The sequence below is a fragment of the Nothoprocta perdicaria genome, unplaced genomic scaffold (assembly GCF_003342845.1).
Source record: "Nothoprocta perdicaria isolate Ctin4 unplaced genomic scaffold, notPer1 scaffold_54, whole genome shotgun sequence".
Taxonomy (NCBI): domain Eukaryota; kingdom Metazoa; phylum Chordata; class Aves; order Tinamiformes; family Tinamidae; genus Nothoprocta; species Nothoprocta perdicaria.
The window spans coordinates 2,597,319-2,619,783 of record NW_020455799.1 but is presented as its reverse complement, the minus strand read 5'-3'; the positions used below and the strand labels follow the sequence as shown (position 1 = coordinate 2,619,783).

Genomic DNA, 22,465 nt, shown 5'->3' with positions numbered 1-22,465 from the left:
AGAGATACTAGATATCATTTAAAAAATATGCCTACCAGTTAAAAGCAAGACCAAATGAACTAATTATTCTCAGAAGTTGAAATATTTTTCCTCCTCAAACTAAGACCTTCTAGTTCTACAAGTTAGGTCACAGCCACTTTTCACAACGAAGTTATAAATCCCAGAGAAAAAGATTTACAGCAGAAGTGCTGACATGTCCATAAATATCACGGTGCTGGCRGACAGTCCTATAAGGAGCAATCAATAATTCTGACAGGTTTAAGCATATACTATGTTTGAGGTAGAGGTCTTTGAATACATTTTTTTTTCATAAATAGAATCAGTTTATTTGTTATTCAAACAGCTGTTCATTAAACTGAGCTGCTTGCTTTTGCACCTGCAGTTAGTGCAGCATTTGAATGATAACCAGTTCCTCACCGCACTGGGAAAGGCTTTCATCCCTTTACACTGAGTTCACTTTCTTATTTTGTGCTATATGTTATTCACCTTCATGTCTGACTGCTTAAAAACCCAAGACCAGTGCAGGCAAACTCATGAAGTGCTTGGACAGAAATGCAGGCTGTGCACCACTGATGTGGAGCTGGTCTTGCACTTGCATAGTGGTGTTGGCAAAATACTACCTAGTGTTTTATGTTAGTACTGGCAATCAGATATAATTGTCTTAAAACCTCTTTTTCTTCTGTAGTCCATAAATTCAATTTTGTTTCCTGTGTCTGGTCTAGATGACAACCTTAGCATCGTAACAGCAAAGCCGGGTGGTAAACAAGAACAGAAATCCTGAAAGTCTGTGGGGCTTTGCAGACTGAGCAGTGGGAGCTGGAATCCTCCAGGCATGGATCTTATCAGGGTGATATAGGAGTTTTCTTTGTCTACTGACTTCTGGTCCAAACATCCAGCCTCCTGGCAGCCAACATGAAAGAACAATAAATAGTCTGGAGGGAAGCGATGCCTGGAACAGTTACTGTGCACTGGTGCCCTGACTGCAGGATATTAAAAATTGAATATTGGGCTGCAAACACACACACACACACACACACCCCACACCCCACTACCGAGGTGAATTTCACAGATGCGATTTCACCTTCTAAGCAAAAGAACATCTGCTTGGCTCCTGCAGCTGCTGCTTGGAGCATGAGAGGAAAATATTGGCAAGAGCCATTGTCATACGCTGAAAATGCTGGTACATATTCCTGGGTGCCCTACGGATGCAAAATGAGTGCACTGACACACAGGGTAAAATGCGGACTAGGARCTGGCCAGGGAAATTTCTTTTCTGGCTAAAATGGCATTGTGGACACAATTTATGTTAGGAATCTTTTTTTCTTTCTTTATCCCCTCCCACAGTATAAATAAAAAATTGGGGGGATAGAAATTCATCATCCTAGCCATGCCTGATTATGCAAAAACTCAGTATCTACAACCTACCAGGCTATGGGAGAAAAGCGGTAACCTGCCAGGATCCTGTTTTAGAAAACTGTTTTCAATCAACAGAATTTAAKGCTGTAAATCACAACCAAGGAGGCCAGCAATTCTCTTTAATCTTAAAAAGATTTTACTCCATAGAAAAAAAGAAATAGACTATGTTTGCAAGTAACAGTCAAATAATACCTTAAGTTGTTCCCATGTTGAATTACCAAGTGGTATTTTGACAGAAATTTATTCTAACATGTAAGAGTGCAATATTGTAACCAAGCAGATTTATAGGAATATTTCAGTTATCTTTATGGATGCTAAATAAGTTAGACACTCAGCCCCGATGAAACCAGGAAGAAATGTGGAAATTATTTAAATGTAGAACTGCAATACCTATGTGAACATGCATTACTCTGAGGGCTGCGTGTATTGTTTTGGACATAATGCTGCATGCATGGAACTGCATCTCTGTTGTTTTTAAAAATAAATCCTGCATGCTAGTGATGGAGAAAAAYGATGTTGCAGTCAAACGCTGCACAGTACTTCTGTACCGGTCCTTGGCAAKGACCTCTTCTGTCAAGGAAGCAGACTGGTGGCTGTCGTCTCACAGTGGCCTGCCAGGCTACTCTGACTGATAAATCACAACAGGCATTGTCTGAGTGTGCAAACTTTCCCACCACCTGAAATCCCCATCAAAAACTTCCACTAGTTGCCTTGGCTTTCTGCTGCTCTTTCTTTCAGGTATAGAGTCATGCCAACTGTGTCTCACTGCATTGCGGCTAGACTAAATCATTTTCACAGAGTTTAAGAAATGGGGCATCTTTCTACATTACCTGAGAAAGACATTTCATAAGCAGCTGGCAGAGACAGGCACAAAAAAGCAGAATGCCTCCCTAAAACAACTTCTAAGTCTCCTGCAAATAAATCATCTCATGCATGTTAATTGTTGTGGGAATTCAGAGATGCATACGTTGACACAAAGGTGTGGCAACACATTCTGTTTTGATTAATTTACCTTTCCGTAAGTTCCAGAATTACAGAACACTCTGCTGTGCATCCACACACACATGGACAAAGCCCTAACATACCTCAATTTGCAATGCRAAGTCCAAGGAAGCTCTTACCTTTATGTGTGAAGCATTGATGTAGCCTGAATTGTTTTCTTTGGTTGGCACCAACTCAACTCGGTTCTCTTCATAAGGAACAACCTCCCTGACACGGTTGCGCTCAGTGTTTTCAGGCAAGGCAGCAGTGGTGAAGATCCCRTCGGCCTTTTTCTTTGGAATCTGCTCATATTCTGTAAACACCATCCCCTCTTCCAACTTCCTTCTCAAGATTTTGCACTAAGATTTAGCAGAAAAGAATACGCAATGATTAACTGTTCCTAGAAGGACGTCAGTGTGCCACTAGGCCACGTGCATCAGTTCTATACATTTCAACATATAACCATAATATTCTTTTACTCTTTTCTTTTGTCARCTGCAGTTATTTACGTAAACATGACGGAAACCATTAGCAAATTTTACATTCCTACTTCAGACTTGAACATGTTTAGGTCAGAGAAAGAAAGAATATGCCATATATTATCCTGATTCAGTATATATTTATACATGATTTCACCACAGCAAATATTTGTAAAAATACTTTAAATTTCTTTTTATATGAAAAGATCCCATTGTGGGAAGTGTAGTATGGTTCACACCACCTTACTTGTATGCATACAATTTCTATGGCTGTACAAAATCCCACATATGTACAAGTCAGGGTAAATTCTATCTGCATACCAGACAATGCAAGTCTGCAAAATGCAATTTGGAAAGCCAGAAAGAAAGATTCCTTGCAAATGCCTCTCAATTTTTAATGCCAGTAACAGTTTTTAATTTCTGAAATCCCATATACATGCACATCTGCAGCCATTAGGACACATGATTTTTTAAATCTAATTAGAGACATTATCTGCACTTGTTAGTTGTACCAAAACATGGAGAATAGCATCTAATGACAATCACTACAGAAAGACTCCCCAATCAAGTAAATAAAAACAAGTACAAAATATTAGATTTACAACCTGATCTTGAATGACATTGAACAGCCTTGGCTTTCCCTGACTCCAGTTAATTTTACAGCCATTTAACGTTTTGCTTAACGTCAAAGATGCATCACTGTTAACCACAGACCTTGGCCACTAATGGCTCTGAGGACAGTTACAGAGAAATGGTTTCCCACTCTCAATGAAATTTTAATACTTTGGAAACTTTCTGCTGCTGGRAACAAAAGAAATGAGTAGCGTTTCAGAAGGCTCCATCTTACCCTCTCATCCATTGGCACCTTGGCTACTTCATCCTGGCTGTCCTCCGGCACACGAACCCTCGCAACCGAGAGCCCATTCAGTGCTGCCAGCATCAAGGGCCTCTTCTGGGCCTCCAGGCCTGCCATCTTCTGCTTTTCTAGATTCTTTTGGCAAGAAAAGGCACGTTTTCATCTCTGTGTGATTATTTATAATGCCAGTAAAATGCTGGAATGTTTTTTTAATCTCCAAAATCTGCAACTCTCTGGCCAAGGAATGCAGATGATCACCATTAGCATCATAAATTCAAATACAACCTCTATTCTTYCTGCTAGTCCTCAAAGGCCTGCTCCTACATGAGCACAGAATTTTAATTTCAAAGAAGCAATCTCAGTGTATAATGCAGTTTACATGCCATCAAAAGACATACAAATACAATCTTGAGCATTTTCCTGTAAACACTGCTCTGAATGCAGGACACACAAAGCATCACCCTGTTATGTTGAACTAGCGCTACCACAGCCAAGATATCTGGGGCATCTTTTAAAAAGCAATAATTTCAATCTATTGCAACAAAAGGGAAAAATGCAGCATAGTTATTTCTCTTCTGCAATGCTAATACTTAAAAGAAGCAGCATTCTGATGCATTCACTTATTAGGGGGCATTCAGATAGCATTCACTCTGCATTTCATATTTAAAATTGAGCTCAAAAATTGTAGGAAAAAAGCCTAACAGCAGCCAGGGATGAATACTGTTTATCACATTCGTGGATYGTATACATTGCAACACAGAGAATCCAGGTATGAATTTTAAATTTATCCAGCTGCCCTCCTTATGCCACTGGGAGCCAAAACATATAGAAAAGTGTCAGACAATCGCCCTAAAGAACAGAATGAGAAATATTTTATTCCATTTCCTTGATAGCTTTTCCTGTCTGCGTTGGAGGGAGAGCTGTGCACCAGGGAGGCCTGGTTCACAGCATGCATATGAAAGCTGTGGTTACCACACGGGCCAAGCTCAGCTCCTGCAAACACGCTGGCRAACCCAAATGCCCTCAGACAAATGCAAATGGATGGATTTTTCAAAAGTCTGTGAGCTTTTTCATCACCAGTGGGTTCCTCTAAAGCACTACATAAAACAAAACAAAACATAAAAAAAAAGAAATAAAAGGAAGAAAGGCTAATAAAAATCCCAACACACTCTTTTTTTCCTTATTAGGTTTTCAGACAGGAGAGAAAGCAAGAATTATTCCTTTGCTTCAGGATTAAAAAAATACTTTAAAGGGTAAAACAGAAATCTTGTGTTTAAAAGATCAGGCTCACTGAATATGCAATTCCTGTGGTAACAGAAAGGTTTCTATATCTTAAGATTCCTGAACTAGCCTGAAACCACTTTAAAAGCTTAATGCTAAGAACACCCATCTGCTTTCCAAAAAAACTTAACCTAACTGCATGCACTGAAAGAAAGAGCAAAGGCTGATCTGAATGATTATCCAGAAGAGGAGCAATCCAGCAACATCTCTAAGCTCTCGTCACCTTGATTTGCTTCCTGAAACTCTTCAGAATTCTGCTTTTCAATGTACTTTCACTCCCCAAAAGATCAAAGTCATTATATATGTGATTCTTGTTACACCATACCTCTGCACAATTTCTATACACAGATTATGTTTTACAGTTGGATATCTATTTTACATTTAAAATGGATGCCTCTATAGGGATTAAATTTAGTGTGCCACAATATAATTCAGTGGCACAAGGTTGATTCCCAGCCATCACATCAGTGGAAGCAACACTTGATGAATAAGCAGTATTCATAATTTAGAAAAATATTCTTTGAAAATATAGTGGTATTTAAATTTAGTAAGTCACTGCAATGTCCCTCATATTCTTTCTGTTGCACACAGTGGCACTCAAGTCTTTAATACGTTTTATTCTAAATGCATTGTGGGCTTAAAAGAACCCTATTTCTCATATGTAAGTATGTGAACAAGGAGGGGAAAAAATAAGTAAACAGATATTCTGCGTCCCAGTCTCTACTTTCCTTGCTTCCCTGATTAGATACCAGGTCAATTGTTTAGTTATTGGCGAGACAGTCCACCTCTACTCTCTCACCAGTGTTTTATTCAGATAGGTATGTTATAGAAAGTGGCAGAAAAGGCAATCAAAATGATAACTGAAAACAAACAAACAAAAAATCTCATAGTCTCCGTTATGAACGGAGTTCTCCATTCTGCAGCAAATACATTTCAGACTCAGTCAGCCCATGGTCCGATGAAGTGCCAAGGGGACAGACCCTTGGTGGCTGCTTTATGAGCAGCCTTGTCAAATTTTAAGTGGCACTTAATAGGGCATTTCATAAGCAAATCAGCATTTTCCCACTTTTATGCTACTCTTAGTTTTTACTGACCCCAAAGCTTTTTTTTTTATTACATTAAAAAAAAAAATATATATATATATATATATATATGTAATTACCCAGTTTCAAGAAACCACTGCAATGGAGGAAGGCACTTACCCTCATCATGATTTCTCTTTCTATAATGCTGTCTTCAATAGAAAACATTTCAGAGACAGGTCTTTCCTTGACGGGCTCCTTCTTGACCCTCTCCTTGACACTCGTGAGGTCAGGCTCTGAGATAGAGGGCCCAAGCGAGGACCCATTTATTGCCACTTGATCAGTTCGAGATACACTGATGGCCTTAGATGGCCCTGGCCTCATGGCCTTGGCCCTGGCCAYGGAAACACTAACATGGTCCTGCCTCAGAGCTCCATTGCTGACACTTTTCCGAGGCCCAGGATACTCTGGAGGAGGTTTATTGGGTATCCTAGCCAGGGCGGCTTGCAGCTGAGCACTATATTCCATGTTCTCATGGAGGGCTGTCATCTGCGACACAGGCTCTGCCGTTTCCTCCTCCTCTTCACTTTCGCTGCTATGTATCAGCATCGTGGCATCAGAGAATGTCTTTTTATGGTGATAGTGAGGAATCTGCTGAACCTCATGTCCCATCTGAACTGCATCTTCCGGCTGCACCTGCTCCCGCAAAGTATTCCTGCGTGGCAGGGGGGCGTTCAAAGTTTTGAGTGCCATGGCTTCTATACCACGTACCATGTTGCTGATGACCTCCAGGCTGTGGCGCTTGTTGGCGGCCGCGTGGTGCTTCACCGCCATGAGGGGCTCGCTGACCTCCTGCAGAGACTGGCGGACCACGGGCGAGCTGTCCTCCTGGAACGTCTTCACGGAGAGCTGCACCTTGCGGGTGACCAGGTCAGGACTGCTCCCGCTGACGTACTTGTGCCGGTGGCTGGCCAGGTCGGGAGTGCTCGTGGCAGGACGTGGCCGGGGGTACGGAGGCGGTGGTCTGAACAGGTAGTTCTTCAACATGTGGGCAGTGTTGTAGTTCTGGCTGCTTTGCAGCTGCATGTTAGCCAGTTCCGGGGTGCTAACTGTGTGTGAGATGGCGCTGGCTGCCRTCTTATTTTGCACAGTGTTATTAGGGTTCATTTGGTCAGAGGGGACAACAGGTTTGTTATAGCTGCCACCACCACCACCCTGGGGACCGTAAGTCATAGTGTAAGGATGTCTCTCACGGATCTCGGGCTGACTGTAAACTAGGTCTTCTGGCTGGTTGTAAGCATGTGTGTTTCCAATATTGAGATTCCTCAGGGACTGACTTTGGCTATCCATCTGGATCACTCCTCTCTTCATTTGCCTCATGACAGTTTCATAATCCGGAGTCGGCCGATAAGATGGTACTATGATTGCACTGTGTCTGTGGCTGGGGATATAATCTGCTCTCATAATGTCGCTTCCAGGGATGCTCAGGTTGGAGGACATTGGAGATGCCTGAATGAAGTTCTGGGAGCGATTAAGGGAGTTCATGCTGTGGGCACTGCATACGCTCCCATTGGGTCCGTTACCATTTAGGTAGCTGAAGTCCACTGGACACCTGTCCAGGCTAGTCTGAGACCTACCGTAGAAAGTTTCTTCATTTCCATGGAAAATGCTGTCTGCATAGAGCAGAGATAAAGATGAAGACAACGTAATGTACAAGGACTCATTCAGTGTTATCAGAACTTCAAATACATTCTGCACCAGTGATTAAACAGGCAGCTCAGTGTACATCTGSAAGGAACATTTGGTCTTGGGAGCATCCTTGAGTCACTGATACTGAACCAAAACAAAGCTACTGACATAAACACTGCTGACAGTTAGCAAAATATGGTAGTTAAGATCCCTGTGGGAAGCATGAAAGGGGAACAGGAGGAAGTGTTTTTGCCTGAGGTGACAAGAAAGAACAAAGGCATCTTCTTCCTCAGCATCCTGGAAGGGTTCACCACTGCTGCCTTAAGAATGCAGCACTGATAGCCCTTCACAATCCTAAAATTTATTTTTCTTTTTTTTTTCTTCTGTTGATGAAACTATTCTCCATTACTCAAAGTACTTCATTATACTTCAGACTAAATCAACAGAGTTTGGGCATCACAGAACAATACAGAGAGGGATCAGGGAGTTTAAAAAAAACCTACAGATGTGCCAAAATAAAATTAAATGATTCTACAAAGGGTGTTTGAGAGGGAATTAAAAGGGCAAAGATGTCATTCTGGTGCACATTAAATGACTTTATTACAAGACTGTCCATGTCAACAATACAGAAAAGTCCATAGCAAAACACAGGGAACTTTCMAGTTGTTCTAAAACTGAGAACTTTCCCTATCGCAGTCTCTGTTCCATGGTAGAATATTGCTATTCCCTGCATCTTCCACTGTGTGCAAGGCATAATACTGATGGGCCTTCTTGCAAAACTTACCAAACTTGACCTTAAAATCAGTCACACTACCACTRCTTTAAAATGCAGTTGGGTCTGGCTAAGAGCTCTTTTGCCAGTGAGAGCACTTCAGCTGTAGCTCTTGTAACTGCAGAGGACACGGCCCACAGATCTGGCTATGGGTATTTCAAACGGCGGTGTGGTTAAGGGTGTGAAACTCGAGCTGCTCAGCAGCTCGGCTCCATTCCCAAACTTGATCAAAGTAACCTGGTACAACCTCTTAGACAATTTAATTGCCAAAGAGAGGAGTAAAAGCAGGCAACTCTCCTTAAGTCTATCAGGAGAGCAATGCAGTGAAATGCTGATGAAAATCAGCAGAAAAGACCAGGACACTGATGTCCCTCTAGAGTAAAAGATATTTTCTGTCTCCTTCTCCCTCATTGCATTTCTGTCCCTGCCCCCAGCTGGCACAGCCTTTGAGTACAGCTATCATACTTTCCTGGGAAACCATTTTTCGGTTCACTGGACTGGAATGCCAAGTTTCAGGTCCATATAACCATGCACGGATATTTTAGGAGAAATCTGAAAACTGAAATTGGACTTTAAACAGAAGCCTTTCTGCAACATTAACTATAAAACTGCTAGTTCTCCTCCAGCAACAACTCTCATTTGACCACAATGGCATTTGAAATCTAGACATAAGGGGCAGCAGCTTCTTTGCATACACATAAGTCCATTAAAGAGAACATGTATACTGTAAGTACCTTGTGAATTATGTGTTTCAGTGTAGTGCTCTCCACACTGGACATGCATAGGAGGCAGTATAAACGGGTGCTGTCTTGGCTGAAATAAAAGCACAAGAGGAAAAAATAAGAGAGAGAGGAACTTCACCAAAATAGTTTACTACAATCTTTGCAGATGAACAGAGGAAAAATTATTCTACACCCTTTCCCCTGAATACTGCTCTTTCTTGCCCAGCTGAACAAATGTACTTGGCATTTCCTTATAAAACAGACAATAACATTTTGTTAATTGTTAAGTTTTGTTAAGGAGCCCAAGGCTGACTTGTTAGACGCTTTTAAACTCAGTCAGCTCAGAAAACATCATTCAGGCTCTCAACCCACCTARGAACCATTGGAAAGCTTATAAAATGCCCTTGCCCTTGAAAAATTAAAAACGAAAAAGAAAACCCACAGGGAAAACCAAAGAACAAAAACTACGCACTAATCAGGACAAAAACAACTGATGGAACAAATTCAAGGACCTGTAGGTGGAACACTGTCATACAAGCAAGAGGAGCACATATGGACTTACAACAACCTCATGGATAACCTGAATACTGCATTACCTCAATAACGAATTACCGCAGTCCAACCTTCCTCTAATGATCTGCATTGCAACAAGCATTTTGACAAAATAAGTATCACGGGGGCAATTCAGCATTGAATCAGGGAGATGATTTACACAGAAATAAAGCACAGCTGATGCCATATTCACCAGCTTTGTCCTTTCATAAATTGATGTGTTTTGCAGCAACATTTTACCACCTGCATTCTGCTCTCGTCTGGTGTCACCGAGCAATGATAAAGAAAACACGTGCTGACATACGAATTGAGCAGAGAAGGGAGATGCTCCTGCCTCCTGAATTTTCTTCCTTAGCAAGGGAGTAAGGGCTTTTCATCTAGGCTGATCCAAGTGGCCCAAACTATTAACAAAGACTGCAGGGTCCCAAGGTAGAAAAAGAAACACCAATTTCCCTCTACGTGCATATGCACACAACCATCTGCAAGCAACAATTAGCCACTGTTTAAAGGGGAAAAAAAGGGGTTAAATTTCCATTTTCTATGTAAATAGAGTGAGGGAGGAAGACTGAAAGAAACTGAGTGCACATGCGAGCACTTGCATGTGTAGTGGATGTTAAGCGAGAGCTGGAAGAGAATAAGAGATAYTTCCACAACAATTACTTTGGATAAGGATATAAAACACTGCTCTTGCTGAACAACCTGGGCAAAGGAGGCCACCGCTGAGAGTCCAGGTAGCACAAAAGTCTAGCAAAACCAAACAATTTGAAGCTTCTATGCCCAAATTTGGAACATCTTTCTTTTTTTTTTTTTTTTAAATTAATTATCTCATCATACTAAAAATCTCCTATTTGGAGGAGGTTTTGCTGGAAAACGAGCGTCTTTTGAGATGTGAGAGGTATAAGAAACACAGTGTAAGACAGCCTTGCGTTAACTGATAATAAAATACAGGCTCACCAARTTGCCAAAACCATGCAAATGGTCATACTCTGAGAGCAATGAGCATGATTCTCAGTTAAGTGGCAAAGTCCCACTCCCAAAGATTCTCCTTCACTTCCCATTTGTGTCTATGATTTATTACCATATAAGACAAATGACAGTTAGATGTACAGAGGTGTGTAGGAATGAATAGGCAGGTGTATAAAGGCTAGAGATTTTTTTTTTTTTTTTTTTTTTGCAAAGAGAACTGTTCCAACAAGTAAGGAAGATTATGGAAAAAGAACACTTAAAAGTTCAAGCTGAACAGTTTTTAATTGATGAGCATGTATTCCTTCTCTTGATCCTTCTGAGTCACTTTTTCCCATAAAAGTAGGATTCACTTTTCATGTTAAAATTCCTATTTTCCTTATCTATTAGAAGGTAGCTGCTTTTTTCCTTGCAATATAGCTGAGGCATAAGAATTCAAACTACACTTCCTCTTCTCACTCTCAGTTGTTCACAGTAGACTTCAAGGAACAAACTAATAGATCACAAAAATACTGTAAGAAAGCCTCAGACAATGTAACACAAAACCTCTGTGCATTATTATGGCCCAGAAATAATCTAAAAGTGGTTTAAAAAAAAGTTTAAGGTTTTAAGGTTAAAAAAAAAAAAAAAAAAAAAAGCAGAGCAAAACCAGCTAAAACAGGTTTCCTGCAAATGTCTAGGAAACGCAGAATGCAACTTTAAAATCTATTCTATGGTGTGCAAGCATCAAGAAAGCAGCCTGGGCTGCAGTCTAAGGTAATGTATTATTAGCTTAATGTCTAAGTCTTAGCTTAATGTCTAAGTATTAGCTTAATTTTGGAACATTTTCACAAGCTGTGATCTTWTCTTCGGGATATGTCAAGAAAACACTTCTGCTCATGTTAGTTCTCCACCGTACAAGAGGCTAACAGAGTATTGAAAAGGGCTACAAAGCAAGTATAACCTACATCAGAAATGAAAACTGCTAACTGTCATACAGATAATGTTGCCCTCTCTCCGCAAGATTAGCAGTGCTGCTGCTAATCTCATTTAAGACATTCTGAACTACTGTGAGAAACAAAGACATAAAAGATGTTAAAAGTGGATCAATAAAGAGTGTGCTCAAAACTAACTGCAAAAAAAAAATTTCCACAGATTTTCTTGTAARGACTTCATGAAAGTTATCCAGCATTGTCAGATTTATAGTATTTATAGRTATTTTTTAAAAAGAACAAATACCATCTAAGGAAAAGAAAATCTCAGAATAAGGCTCCTGGACTGATCATAAAAGTTTTAATTAAAATTATAGTAAGTTCACACAGAGAATAGCATCTTAATGTCAGAATCTGGTAAACTAGAAGCAGACTTAACATAAATCAAGAGGAATAGAGGAAATTCAAGATGAGACACTGTAAAGTCAGGTAATGACTAGGTTTTTATGTGTAAAGCACAAAACACTTCAAACTTTCCCAGGCGATAAAGATTTTTCTTCCTTTCCTTTCCCACATTGAATATAACCTCAACTTCGTAGGAAAGATGCTTAGCTTCTGCTGTGTTAGTAAAAATATAATGCCTTGAAGAGTGCTGTTTTTAGTACTCAGGGTGATATTATCCAGGTAATTTAATCAATCTAGCAGCCACACCCTTGAACCATGCTGCCAATCATGCTGCCCCCAAGGACTGAGTTAACGTGGTGATTTGAAATTCCAAAAGCTTTCTGTTTTACACAACGTCCTGTTCCAGAAGAAATGGTATAAACAGAGATCCCACCATGGTACATACCAAGGACGACCTACTCCAAGTGGGCCGCCGTCGGATAGGGGGAGGAGAACTGGATTGTCTGTGGGGGAAAAAGTGATGAGAAACACTAGCAGCTGCAACGCTACAATTCTGATTCATGAGAGAATGAGGAAAACAAAAGATGAATCCTCAAATGCTGCCCATTAATGAGATTCAAGGGAAAAAAATAAGTAGATGAAAATAATTCAGGCTCTTCTCTACACAAAAAAGTATCCTGATTCCACAATACACATGCTTTCCATCCATTATTGTATCTGGCTTACTTAGAAACACAGAGAAGAAAAACTCAGGTTTAAAAATAAATCAAACAAAATCTCTTAAGAAATAAAAACTGAACATGTCACAGAGGCACAGTTTCAGATAACTTAAAGTGAACATCAAATAATGAAAATCTTACAAAGTCCATAGCAATCACTCCAAAGCAATGCACACAGACTGGGAAGCAAAACGTTCCTGGTTAGATAATACTAGCAGAACCAGGTACAACATCACAGTAGCCAGTTGCAAAGGAAGAAATAACAGTGGACACAAAAAAAAAAAAAAAAAAGAGGAAGGGGAAGAAAAATGTTTTAAAAAGGCAGAAATATAGTGCTTACGTGAAGAGAGGAAAGGTGGAATTTCTCCTCTTACAGTTTCTGATCTGGTGAATGATTTTATGTGCAATTAGAGGAAATGCACACAGAGGAAAACAAAAAACTATCATTATAAGACAGAGGTCAAGAAAATTATTTAGCTATAAAATACACACTGAAATATGCTGTATCAATACATGTGGACCTAACATATAAGCTGGTACTGCAGGTAAGACTGTAATGGATAAGTCCAGTTCAGATGGCAAAAATCTACTTAAACTCCAGTTATTTTCAAGTACTACAYGTCCCCTGTTTGAGCTGTATAAGAAATTGCTACAAACCTATTTCACAGCATCCACATCCCTATTCCTCAGTATTTAGAAATAAACATGATGAGGAGCTATTGSTTTTTCAGTCTCAGTTATAAGCAGTAACAGAATAGCCCTGTCTGTTGATCCCAATATATCACTTCAAAGACGGAAGGACTTAAGCCAATGGACTATGGATTTTTGTTTTCTTGCTTTATTTTTTTTCCAGGAGAGTGCTTCCTTAGAATTCAGTTCCTCCAAGCCTCTTAGAATTTAATTTGGTACTAGACCATGAAAGTACAATATACTCTGCTATGAAATGTTTTTTTTTTTTCTGGTCTTCCACTCATCTCCCACGAATAGCAAATGCCATCTCAAATCTGATCAACATCTTTTTTTCCTCTAAGTGCAGCTCACCTCAGCAGTCTCCCCAATACTCTAACTCAATGTACATATTGTACATAATGTACAATGTACATACTGTGTACATGCATAATACTCGAGAGTTAGACTTTCCAATCTTCCCTTCACTAGTTTGGCTTTATTTTCCAACAGATGGCATTACCCAGCTGAACAGATGGGATGTCCAGCTCTAACTAGAGTTGTGATGGAGATGAGAYTTCTTCACAGCTTTCCAGCTACCTAGCTGATATGCTAGATATATTGCAAGAGATTCATATTCTCACCACTACACAAACCTGGCATATTGTGAAAAATCCTCAAACCCTAAATTCACTCAACTTATCTCAAAGTAAAATTGGCTGGATGCTGACATGCATGAAGTAACCCATGAGCTGCATGAAGTCAGCTCATAAACTGACTTTTGTCTTGCAACCAATGCCTCAAGAATTCCTCTCTTAATTACAATGGATTCACCTGCCTGTGAGAGGGCTAATTCAAGGCTAGTCCCTCAGTAAGTGCTCAAAGCAGAGCTTAGAAGAGGGACCTAGGGCTCTGAGTTGCAGGTTTTTTTGAGTCATGCTAGGATGACTGCATGGATTAATATTTCCAGGTGTCCTCCCCATCACTCGTTTGATGCGTTTAAGAAGCAAATAAATTATACTGCTCAAATCAAAGGAGTAAAGCTGTGCTTTCCATTGACTTTAGCTGCTAGATGGCATCCTCAGAAGGCAATTATAATCCACATTTTAGCATATTAGAATATTTCACCTTTCCCTCCCTTTTATTCTGATAATCTGGGTCACGAATGGCAGAGACTAAGGGTTTCACTTCACAGTTCTCTCCCAGATTTGGCAGCAGGGGAGCAACATTCAATTGCAGTCATGCACTAGGCCTCACAAGGCTCRGAATTAAATTTAATTCTCATTCTTTTATCCTGATTGGTGGTTAAAAAAGAAAAGGAAGGGAGAAAGAATAGCTGGCACAAGTGACTAGAAAAACAAACAAAAACAGACATGCCAAAACTCAGAGAGCTTCCAAAGCCATGTGTCAGAACATAATTCTAAAGAAAGAGTACTCACTCTGTGCAGATTTTGTTCTGTTTGTAAAACTTATGTCTTGCTGCAAACAGTCGTGAAATATATTTGGCATTTTCAAGATCATCCTTTAAACACAAGAAAAAAAACAGAAAAATAAGAACAAATTTATTATTCACTTTGTTTTTCTTACCAAGTAGTAGGAAAGAGGAGCTCTAAAAATCCCATTGCAGTAATACTTGCTAAGGTCTGTCAKGCCCAGAAGCAGCTGCCAAGAATGCATCTAGTGCCCTCAAAAGTGTTCAAGGCATCGAATTACTGAAATACAGTGGCATGTCTTTACACGCTGCCACTTCACTGCGAAGTCACAGTGGGAGGGGAGAAGGGACAAGGAAGGAAAACAGCTCAGGCTCGCTCCTTCCAGGTTCCCTACTGGCCTTGGTTCAAGGAGACATGGAGGGATTTTTAAATGGTGCAGCCCAGCATTGCACCCTTCCTTGGGCTCCAGTATGCGTGTAGGGAAGCCTGTGCATAGCTGTTCCTATGGTTGTATTTATGCCAGCATCAAATGCAGAACAGCATGGGGAATGTTTCATCCAAGAAGCACTTCAGTTTTCTGCAGACTTCCCGGCACAGTATAGCTTAGGGTACTTAGAAGAGAGGACAAATATTGATACAGAAAAAAAAAAAAATTACTCTCCACAAAAAGAACTTMAGGGTGGAGGGGTTCATGGTGAGTAAGCCCCTCCAGGCTGTGGAATTTTAAAGTTTGTTTTTTTATATAAGCAAGTTTCTTGATGACACTTGGATCTTTTCCCTACCGTGTGAAAGAGCACATTCTCTTCTTTGTTGATCAACTCTAGAACAATTGAAGACTTGTTATGTGCTATATTCCCAATGTCATTCCACCTGTAGGAGAAAGAAAATGTTGGAACATTTGCCAACACATACACTCAAACATTTCACAAACGCATTAAGAGTCTCTCTTAGTCAACATCAGTCTCGTTTTATGGGAAAACTTGCCAGTAGCTGTTTCGTGAATAAACATTGTCAGAAAAATAATGAAGTTGTGTCCCTAATCCAAAAAAGCACATTCAAAAATTCTCTCTCAAAATGCTGATTTGAAGAATCACAATAAAAGACAAACTGAAAGTACATCAATGATAAACTTTATGTTGAATTGTAGCATCTTAGTGCTGATTGACTTTAGCCAGATGGAAAAGAAATATTTAGTTCTGCAGTTCCATTCCTCTCCAAATGCCATTTCCAACTTTCCTACAGAGCCATTTCTTTCTAAAGAAGGTTAACTTGACAACATGGTTATGTAGACTATGCATACCATGATAATACCCTGTTTTATGTTCCCAATCTTTTTTCTTTTTTTTTTTTTTTTTCCCATGTAATTGTCAGGTTACCCAAGATCAGAGTTATAATCTTCTTACAAATAGCTGACAGACACATTTGCGTACATTGCATGCAATCCACAGGGATGGAAAGGACTTGTTTGTTCTGTTTGCAGCATGCATTCCTCTTCATGTCATGGCAGGATGCTTCAAGTGCATATTTCCAAAGAGTAAGGACCTCAGCACTAACTATCATGTCTACATTTAAGAAACTTCTTGTCTTTGTCATCTACGTTTTAACAGGTCTTCAGAATGTCATGGTTAAAAGGAATATCTAATTTCTTTGTAAAAAATTACACAGGCAAAATGTCAGATCAAAGCCCTCTAAAAGGAAAAAAAAGAAAAAAAAAACCCCACCACTCAAGCCTGATACAAGCCTTAGCTGCTGAGTACATATTAATGTAGCTCATCACAAACAATCTGTTTGGCTACAAAAATATTCATATTCCCATAACCGGAACCTGGAAAAATCCATTCCAAGATAACAATTATATTAACAGGAGCAGCCCACAGAACAGTAGCACATAATAATGGGAATGAGTTAAACCTGGCTTCCCTGGAATCAGGGTGGTTTCTAGTAGCACCTTCATACAGAACAGGATTTTATGGTAAGTAACAAATGCCACAAACTGTGGTTAACAGAAAGCCTTGCATGATTCCTAATCACCCAGATAAACTGTAGAACAGACAAATGAGTGACACAGCAAGGCTTTTCAAAACTATGGGACAAAAAAGTTCAGCTTTTTACTGGGGCACCTAAACACAGCATTCAGATTTTCAAAAATGTTGAACACCTGGGCTGCCAACAGTGAGGCTGAACAGATTTGCATTCAGATGCATCAAAGAGGCAGACACAAAGGCAAGAAAAGAAAAGGGATCAAAGCCTTATAAGTAGAACAAGATACATGACAGARAACTATGCCTTTCTTGCCGTCAAACTCATTCACAGAGATCACAAATTATTCTTTATCACATCTTTTATGGCCAAGAGGCCAATCCTGAAAACAGGGAGGTGAGTACTCCTCAGGTAGAGAATTGGCACTATTGAAGTCACATGTAAGTATGGAGAAAAACCCACACACAGTGCTCTGGAAAAAGCCCTCACTTTAAATACAGAAGTTCCTAGGTTTTTACCTATAGATCACCGTTGTCCTTCCGATCCTGTTTTTTATGAAGATTCCCATGAAGAAAATACCAAGGTGTATGTCATTTCCATGATTATCCTAGGCCAAAAACAAACAAAAACAAACAGAAAAAATACTTAGTTTAATAAAGAATTGCCCAAAGAACACATACACACAAAAACAGATAGAGCTACCGAAAAAAACCCCATCCTGTTTAAGACATAATGCAGGACAGTGGCTAATCAACATTTTGTAGTKTTGTTTGACCATGATTTTTCATTGTTTTGAAGCAGTTAACACTTAAATGAATTTGGTTTCTTGATTAGTGAGAATGGATGAAGGCTAAACAAACTCGCCATTCAGTTTAGGGGAACAGTGGGAACACCACAAAAGAGCATGTATTATATTACACCCCACATTCCCTATAACTGGAATTACAGGCATCCAGAACTTCCAAAAACAACATTTTTCTTTCCTACTCACAGCATTACTCTTGTCATCTGGTGAAACAGGTAACAATCTCAGGAAACCACACCTGGAGATGGCATCTCTCTCAAAATCTACACTCTTCATACTTGTTTCTTTTGAGCATTTGGTGTAGAAGCTCACAACTTGGCACCCCAAATAGTACTTATTATAGTTCTGTGAAGATACACTTTCCATTGTTCTTCAAGTTATCAGTTAAATATTCAGCTACATGCACTTCACTCTACAACATCCATGTTTTTCAGAAACTATTGTTTTTGAGCCTGGACATGCCTCCTTTCTAACCCCCATTTGGGAAATGTGCTCCTTCTCCACATTGCACATTCTKGTTTTCTTAAAAATGCTTCTTCCCACTGCAACAAAAGCTTAGCAAAAGCYAGAAAGACTTTTTTACATAGACCAACAAAAACAACACTCCTCCAAACTGCATACAAAGTAATCCATTCACACGTTTGAGTGGTAAAGACAAACGATGGTAACACAAATAGTGTGGTCCTAAAGAACTGCTAAAAGAAAGGTTATGAAAAAATTACACACAAGTCCTTGCATTTTAATAAATCAGATSGAAGTCATTCTCCCAGCCGTATTGTATTCTATGTCTAGAATGCAAGAATGGACTATGTGCTTCTAACTATCAATGGCTGGTGCCTCAGCAAGTAGATGATGGAGAGCAACTTTCAAGCCCCTGCCTATGTGCTGGTTCTCAGCACAAACTTACCACTGTAGCATGTGCTCTTTATGCCAGAAAGACCATACAAGGCAGAGAGGGGGCTTCCTTTGACCACAAATTCAAAGCAAACCTCAGGAAAAAAATCCCTCAGAACTGCAGAGAACAGGTGTGGACATATAAGAAACTAAATAGAAGTAAAGCTCATGTTTGGTAAATAGCCTCTGAAGAAGATAGAAGACCACCCACCTTGTCTTCTTATCCTCCAAAACAAGGTCAGAGCAGAGGTTCATTTGCCCTAGCCACCCTCCTTCAGACAGCACTCAGAAAGGAAAGCAGGGTMCATCTCACCTTCCTAAATGAGCAGGGACTTTGGGCAGCCCTGACACATACAGCCTTGTGTGTGAAAAGGATATTGGTGGAAGAGAAGCAACAGGGTCCACTAGACACCTCCTGCCAAAGACTTCTTTATAACTACTTGAATCACTTCATGTTCTGGCTCAGTAAAACACAACTCTCTGTTTTGGCCATACATAACTCCCATGCACTCTAAAGGACACTGCAGACCTGTGCATCGCTTAATGTAGAGGCTCCTGTATAAAATATCCTGACAGGTCTAACATACCTTCACAGGGAAGCTTTCCTGCCCAAACCCATCCAGGCGTTCCACTTCATTGATGTACATCAGCTCAGCTTCTGCTGCTGTAATGCCACTGCAATTATAGTAACAAAAGGCAAAACGTACTTAAATATTTTAAGCACAAAGGAATTGCTTGTTAAAAATGGCAGGTCCACAAACCACTTTCGATGACACTTTAGATATCCAGACTAGATCAGGCAACACAAAGATAGCTTTCAACATTAGGATTATATTCACGAAGAGGAGGAATTTTACTATATGTTGTTAAGGGAAGGTACAAAGCCTAGCTCAAATTAYGGGAGTAACAAACTCAATTGATCATATTATTCAGTTTCTTCTTCTTTCGCAGTTCAAGAAAAACATCAAATGGCTGTAATGCAGTAATCATGAGGTCATTGCATCAGGTAAATCTAGTTATGGATRGCCAGCTTGACCCGTATGGACCCCAATTTCCATAATTAGTACACACGTCCACTGAAATTGTGAAGTGACTTGAAAGCCAAGATCTACATTTTCATGTTGGTTATTCAAAAACAAGCACTAAATCTGTATTTTTGAACAGTTTCTCTTCCATATTAAGAGAATGAGCTGCCTGAAATACAAACTTGCCTACACATGATCCTGTCACAGGCAGGAATTTGGACAAATTTCAGTTAGTAAAAGGAGGTCAGAACAGATTGTAGGTTGCTCCAAAAGAAGACTACTACTAATGGTTCCCCTTTTTGCTTCTCCTTATCATACTTTACAAACACGGAAATGCAGGAACCAGGTAATACTTGGGGGGAAAAGAGGGAGGGAAAGGCAAGGGAATTTCATCTACCTGCTGAAGTAAGGATGAATATTTGTTCTTTGTGTTGCTGAGATAGCATAAAAGAGCACAGCAGGGGATGGAAATCTTTCCTTTTAAGTCTGAGAGTTAACCAAGATCACACAAGAGGCTTGTGGCAGAGAGACAGAAGAGCAAACTCAGGCCTATTCATGGGCAGCCTGGAAGCTATCCCTTCGGTTGCATCAAAGGCCCAAGTCTGCATTAAATCTCACACTGAGAATGACCTACAACTCAGAGAGTGCACTGAAAGGTGCAGTGTTCTGCTATATAGTGAAGAACACTGCACCTTTGACATAATATTCCTATTTCATTTTACATAATATAGCTTTAAATGACGTTTCTTTACATAATTTGAAAGATTATTTTCAATGATGTAGAGGCACTGCCATTTTTCCACAGATAGCATTCTGGAGGTTTGAAYACTTATACCACCAAGTACATCCACCTGACAAGAAATAAATGTGCTTAGAAAAATGCACTCACACATACATTCCTAAGTCATTTACTAGTGACACATGTCATTTGCTAGTGGCACAAGGAGACTGAAAGCCGAAGATGACGAGATCCCAAATGCTGCTATTTTTTCTCGTATTACCTTTAAAAAAGGAACCTGTTTCTTGTATCTCTCTTGAATGAGACAAGTATTTGGACCACCTCTGATCAAGTCACAGGGCCTTTTTAATCATGAGGATTTAAATGAAGCCATAAAGAGAAAGGATTCTACCACACAATGCAAGTAGAGTTGCAAAAAGTCATTAAACCTTATGGCAGCAATGCCCATTCACTTGGGATTAAGTTCCTTGGCTGTTTTATGGTTGCAGGAGGCAGATAATCTCTTGCAACTGAGTAATTTAAAAAACAGCCAGACACAGCATAAAAATAACATGAAGATGAGTTAGTTTACCATGGCCAGAAGGTGATGAAGGGGAGGTGCAGGGGTGACAACAGTAATAAGACTCAGAATTTTTAAATTATTATAAACTTGCCAAGCTCACCTGTGATTTCGATGTTCCTGAGCAACTTTTTGAGTTAGCTCCTCTAAGACAGCCTCATCCTGGGTCCAGTCCTGCAAGAATATAAAAGTGCTTCAAAAACTACTCATAAGAGAGACAACAAAATGCCAGACAGCTATTATGATGGCACATGTTTTAGGGTTGTTTCCAGTTCATACTTTTGCAGATAGCTACATAGAGAGAATGTGGCATCAACTGCACTGAAAAGCCAGTGTACTTGCTTGACCRCAGCAAGTTGAGAACTCACAAGAAAATTACAAAGATTGGTGATTTTTTGTTTGTTTGTTGTAAAAAGATACTCCTAAAAAAGGACCTAAAGGACCTTCTGCACCTACAAAAGGTGCAGAAGGAGTGGATTTTCTTCCCAAATAGACAACAGTATATAAAGCATGCATAAGAGATTTTTTATTTTCCTGGGCAAGGGTCTAATAAGCCTTTAAAAATATTTGGAAAAATAAAAATACATACTTTTCAAACCAGACCAAAATAATGCACACAAAGTTAGCATACACAAAGATTGAACAAAATGAAGTTAAGGGTCTTTCCTATTCCGCAAACTGCAGATATTGCCTTTCCCACGTTTAAAGAAATCAAAAAATTCACTATTCCTTTAAACACGCAGCAACAACAAAAATCTTTTATGATTTCAACACACTTCTATCTTCCACAAATTTAGTAACACMCGATAGAAATAATTCTGAAATCATCAGGAGCAAATTGATAAAGGAAATATGGTCATAAATCCAGGGAAAAAGAAAAAAAAATGCTGAAAACTTACAAAACCTCAAAGTTCTTATTTCTATTTAAAAAGTAGGCTTAAGGCTGCATGTACTGTACTTAAATACACTGCGTGTTTCTTGCTCAATAGGGCCCTCCCTCCGATATCTGCTTCTGCCACAGAAAAATGCGAAAGTGGTAGCGAACTAATGAAAAATGGCATAGTACATGCCTATACACAGCTACACACCTGTGGGGTGTACTGTGTAAATAACTTTGTTCTTTTCACTGCTGAAGAAATGCCGTTTGACACACATTGCAGTCTCGCAAGATCAAACGGTACAAATAGGGCTGCCCCTCCCTCATTCACCAGCTTGCTTCACTAATGAATTTACAGCAACATCCTCAGTGGAGGTTCCTTCTATGCTTGAGATTCATTCAAAATCCTCCCGCTTGCTTTAGGACTAGCTTATATCCACAGCAATTAGCAGCTGTCACAAGACTTGCAATGAAATATTATGATGTCGTCCTACACTCCTCCCAGAGGAAGAAAGACAACAAGTGTAAAAACAAACAGAAAAGGTGCCTAGAGAATCAATTAAGGATGGGAAGCTGACACTTGGCAGATCTTGTTAAATTTGGCAGTAGTAGTGTTGATGAACAGCAGGACACTATGAAATTGTCCCGCAAGTGGGTCCAAAACAGAAGAGAGGCCACTATAATCCAGTTGACCCCCAAGATGTGTCAAAATATGTAAG

At 39.7% G+C, this 22,465-nt stretch overlaps 1 protein-coding gene across 1 annotated transcript in view; it reads right to left on the bottom strand.

The window, feature by feature from the left end:
• PTPN14 (protein tyrosine phosphatase, non-receptor type 14) overlaps window positions 1-22,465 on the bottom strand; it is a 102,150-nt gene that overhangs the window by 10,254 nt on the left and 69,431 nt on the right. Inside the window, exons 6-15 of the mRNA XM_026048390.1 lie at window positions 20,973-21,043; window positions 19,134-19,221; window positions 17,366-17,454; window positions 15,650-15,737; window positions 14,874-14,956; window positions 12,495-12,552; window positions 9,231-9,309; window positions 6,216-7,708; window positions 3,724-3,867; window positions 2,538-2,756 (exon numbers count right to left, since the gene is read on the bottom strand). Of these exons, the coding sequence (XP_025904175.1) occupies window positions 2,538-2,756; window positions 3,724-3,867; window positions 6,216-7,708; window positions 9,231-9,309; window positions 12,495-12,552; window positions 14,874-14,956; window positions 15,650-15,737; window positions 17,366-17,454; window positions 19,134-19,221; window positions 20,973-21,043 (2,412 nt within the window). The remainder of the gene's footprint in view (window positions 1-2,537; window positions 2,757-3,723; window positions 3,868-6,215; window positions 7,709-9,230; window positions 9,310-12,494; window positions 12,553-14,873; window positions 14,957-15,649; window positions 15,738-17,365; window positions 17,455-19,133; window positions 19,222-20,972; window positions 21,044-22,465) is intronic.